Here is a 4,268-nt window from a genome sequence, read left to right as displayed (position 1 = left end):
AACATTTAGGTATAGTCCAAAATAAGAATACACAGTCAAAGATGTATACATTCTAAAATATATACACTCTAAAATATACAGTCCAACTACTGTAGCCTATAATAAATACAAACACAGAAGCCCCCCCCCCCCCCCCAGCCCCTTCCATCTCATCTTGATATTGATGGAATGCAATGCTCTGTAAATTTCAATAAGTGGCCTTAATTCCTTTCACTCTCATTTAACTTTAGCTTCTTCCGTTCTTTTATTATGAAGGGGGTGGTGGAGGGGGTGGCGAGGGGGTGGAGAGCTGTCTGAAGGAGTCTATTGATGACCTCACGTTAGAATGTGGCAGTGTGGCGCTACAGAGGCGCTGATTGGTCGCCCGTGTCACAGCGGCACTTCAAAGCCGGAGAGGACCTACAATTGTGGTGGAATGGGCGGAACACATCATTGTATTGCACACCTCTAAAAAAAACACTGCTCTGATTCATAAATATAAAAAGATCCTCTGAGGAGGGCAGTTTTTGTGATGGCAACTTCACTTCTAGGGGTGAGTCTAAAAGGGGTTTCTTTACTGGTTTAATTAGTTATTTTATTGTCCAGCGGAGGGGATTAAAATTACTCCGGTCACAGTATAGGAAAGGACAGTGCGTTGATTATATTTTAAGCAAGCGGTTGATGCGAGCTCTGATTCAGTTCGCGTATACACAGCCGGGATAATAGAACTTTCAACCGATATACTCAAAGGTCGCATGTTTTCCTTCGTGTCCAATTTGGTATATTTTTTTGTAGCCTATCGTTTTCCAGCCTCATTTTCGTGCTTTCTTGTCGTCTATAATCTACAGGTAGGCAATTATTAACACTCTGCAATGACTTCAAAACATAATGCACCATGCAACCTAGAAATGTGTAGCCTTTTTAGGCATCTGTTATATCTTGTTATGCTTTAGCCAAAAGTTGCTTTAGCACTCGTTGACCGGCGATACTTTCCTCGGTCGAGTCCAAATAATGATGATTGTTGTTGTTGTTGTTATTGTACAGACGTTTCCATTGCTAAAGTAATTAGCCCGTGAAACGGCATTATATGTGTGTGCATGCGTTGCTATAGACTGACCGGTCACTTACAGCTATTCCTTGTCCTTTCCAGGAGGAGCCGAGGGTAGGATCGACTCCTTTAGCCATGTTAGCTGCAACATGTAACAAGATAGGCAGCCCCAGCCCTTCACCGTCGACAATTTCGGATAATTCTTCATCGTTTGGAAAAGGGTTCCATCCGTGGAAAAGAGCCACCGCGAGCAGCTGCAGCCTGGGATCCGGCCTGTCCGGTTTCGGGGTGTCGTCTCGTAACGGAGCCGGGCTATCGGACTCTTTCGGCACCAACGGTTCCAATGGATCCAGTGCCTTCTCCCTCACGTCGGGCACCTCGTCCAATTCACACTTTGGAAACGACTATTCTGTGTTCCAGGCGTCCGTTTCGAACAGCTCCCAAGAGCCCAGCCACCAGCCGGTGTTCATCTCGAAGGTGCACACGTCGGTGGACAGCCTGCAGGGCATTTATCCGAGAATGAGTGTCGCGCATCCCTACGAGTCCTGGTTCAAGTCCTCCCATCCCGGTATCCCCACAGGAGAGGTTGGCACCGCCGGAGCCTCTGCGTGGTGGGACGTCGGAGCGGGGTGGATTGACGTGCAGAACCCCAACGGGGCAGCTCTACAGACGTCCTTGCACTCCGGTGGACTCCAGACGTCCTTACACTCTCCTCTGGGGGGATATAATTCAGACTACTCGAGTTTAAGTCATTCAGCTTTCAGTACAAGTCCTTCTCCACACCTGTTGACTACAGGCCAGCACCTGATGGACGGCTTCAAGCCGGTGCTGTCCTCCTATCCGGACTCGAGCCCCTCTCCGTTAGCCGGGGCAGGGGGCACCATGCTCTCCGCGGGTCCACCCGCGTCCTTAGCGGGGTCTCCGAGGTCATCCGCCCGGCGCTACTCGGGCAGAGCCACCTGCGACTGTCCGAACTGTCAGGAGGCGGAGAGACTGGGACCGGCGGGAGCTAGCCTCCGGAGAAAAGGACTCCATAGCTGTCACATACCCGGCTGTGGGAAGGTTTATGGGAAAACGTCGCATCTAAAGGCGCATTTGAGATGGCACACCGGGGAGAGACCGTTCGTGTGCAACTGGCTGTTTTGTGGGAAGAGGTTCACGCGCTCCGATGAACTGCAGCGACATTTACGCACGCACACCGGGGAGAAGAGGTTCGCCTGTCCGGTCTGTAACAAGCGATTTATGCGCAGTGACCACCTGAGTAAACATGTAAAAACTCACAGCGCCGGGGGATCCGCTGGATCCGGCTCCGGGGGCAGCGGAGGGAAGAGGGGAAGTGACACCGACAGCGAGCATAGCGCCCCCGGGAGCCCTCCATGCCATTCCCCCGACCTGTTGCAACCTCCAGAGTCTACTGCAGGAGGAGGAGGCGGCGGCATGAACGGCCTCTAACTCCCTCGATTAAGTAAAAACGGTTAACAAAACATGACGGAATTGTTCGAGGGAAATTAATAGGACATACTTTGATGTATGCAACAAAAAAAAAAGGCTTCATCAGTGCCGCCACTGAACAAGAGATAACGCGTATTTGACTTTTCTCAAGTGCTTATTACGACTACTAATTAGATAATTTCATAGTGTCCATCAGAAAGTTCCCGTTAATCCATTTGAGGTGTAAAACTGTGATCAAGCCTATAATTTACTTTCGGGGCACAATTGAAACTTTTACGCACACAATGATCCAGGGTACCCTCGATGTTTTTTACGCAACCAGGGTATTAGGAAGGCATAAACAAGCTCTAACAAGTAGTACTGTGTGGCCTGCGATGTTGTGTTACTGCTGACCTTTTCTTCAAAAACCAAACTCTGGCACTTTATTATCGAGCAGTAGAAATTATCCACGTGTGCCCCCCCCCCCTCAATGGACCGCTTTGAACTAAACACTGTAGAGTACGATCAAGTTTTCGCTTTTATGTCATTATATACGATGTCACGTGCCCCTGACCCTGATCTATAATGGAGAAACAGCTGTATGCGTTACAGTAGGCTACTGTACATCATCACACACGTGCTCCACAGCCTGCGAGCACACAGGACCGAAGTTTGTAAGCAGCGGGCCAAACTATAGGTCGACTTACATTCCACGTCACTGCAAATTCGTTGTATATACTGAGAAATGTAGGTTAGAATATAATTACACACCAATGTAAAGGTGAGTTATGTATTTGTCCAGGAGACGATTTTGTATAGTTATTTCTAGTTGTACATTGACTCTAGTAAATATCTGAAAAATGTACGGAAATGTATTTGGATTTTTCTTTGACATGATATCAAATGTATTGTGGCTCGTGGGGAGTTATATTTAACCGCGAGTTTTCTTGTATTTCGGGGTCTATCATTAGACGCACTTTGAATTTATTTGTAAGATTTTGAAATCATTTACTGTTTTATCCACACATTTAATTTAAGTAAGCATGTTGTAAATTGACGTTAATTTCACAATGATATTTTTCCGAGACTGGCTTTTTATTTAAGCCACTCAATAAAGTCAGTATGGATTCAGAATCAATTTGATCGACTCAGTTTATTTGTTTGGTTGTTGGGTCGACAAAGTTTATGTTAATGTTTTAGGAGGACCAAAAACGTTCAATAGTCTACATAGCCTAAAACAATGAGCGCCGACTTTTCTTTTGATAGTTATTCTATTATCAAAACAAGACAATTATTTTGTAGGCCAGATGTTCTGTAGAAAATATGCCATATCCTTAAATGTATTATGTTCTGCCCATTGAGTAAGACTTAATATGGGTATTAAGGTCTATAATACACAACCAGGGGAAAAACACTTTTTGGCACTAATAATAATCGATCCGGCCAGCTCATGAATTCTATTTTAATTTTGATTAATAATGTTGATTATCAATCATTCACTTCTGAAAAAAAATACCAATTGTTTATTTAAACATTATTATGTCGGTCTGCATGTGCAAATGATTGCAACCTGGATTCATGTATAACGGCTAAGCGCATGCACGTGAACGGCCTATATAAGTGTATTAATGTTGTCCACTATTACAATTATTCAACTTTAAAGTGTTTTAGAGAAATACCATGTAATTAACAGTGATTTTGTCCTGCATGTCCACATTTACATCTAATTTAATTCGGGCATACTTTTGGAACCAAACGTTATCTCAGTGTCTCATGGTGTGAAGTTTTCCAAAACGCACATTTTCCCCCC

At 45.1% G+C, this 4,268-nt stretch overlaps 1 protein-coding gene across 1 annotated transcript; it reads left to right on the top strand.

The window, feature by feature from the left end:
* Positions 1–511: 511 nt before the first annotated feature.
* Positions 512–2,479, top strand: sp8b (sp8 transcription factor b; the record flags this gene model as incomplete). The annotated part of the gene is made up of 2 exons (XM_084336466.1): positions 512–532; positions 1,130–2,479. 2 exons carry the CDS (start codon positions 512–514, stop codon positions 2,477–2,479), a joined length of 1,371 nt encoding a protein of 456 aa, XP_084192592.1.
* Positions 2,480–4,268: the final 1,789 nt, after the last annotated feature.

Source organism: Notolepis coatsorum (assembly GCF_963971535.1).
Source record: "Notolepis coatsorum genome assembly, chromosome: 19".
Lineage (NCBI taxonomy): Eukaryota > Metazoa > Chordata > Actinopteri > Aulopiformes > Paralepididae > Notolepis > Notolepis coatsorum.
This window is presented reverse-complemented; position numbering and strand designations above follow the sequence as displayed.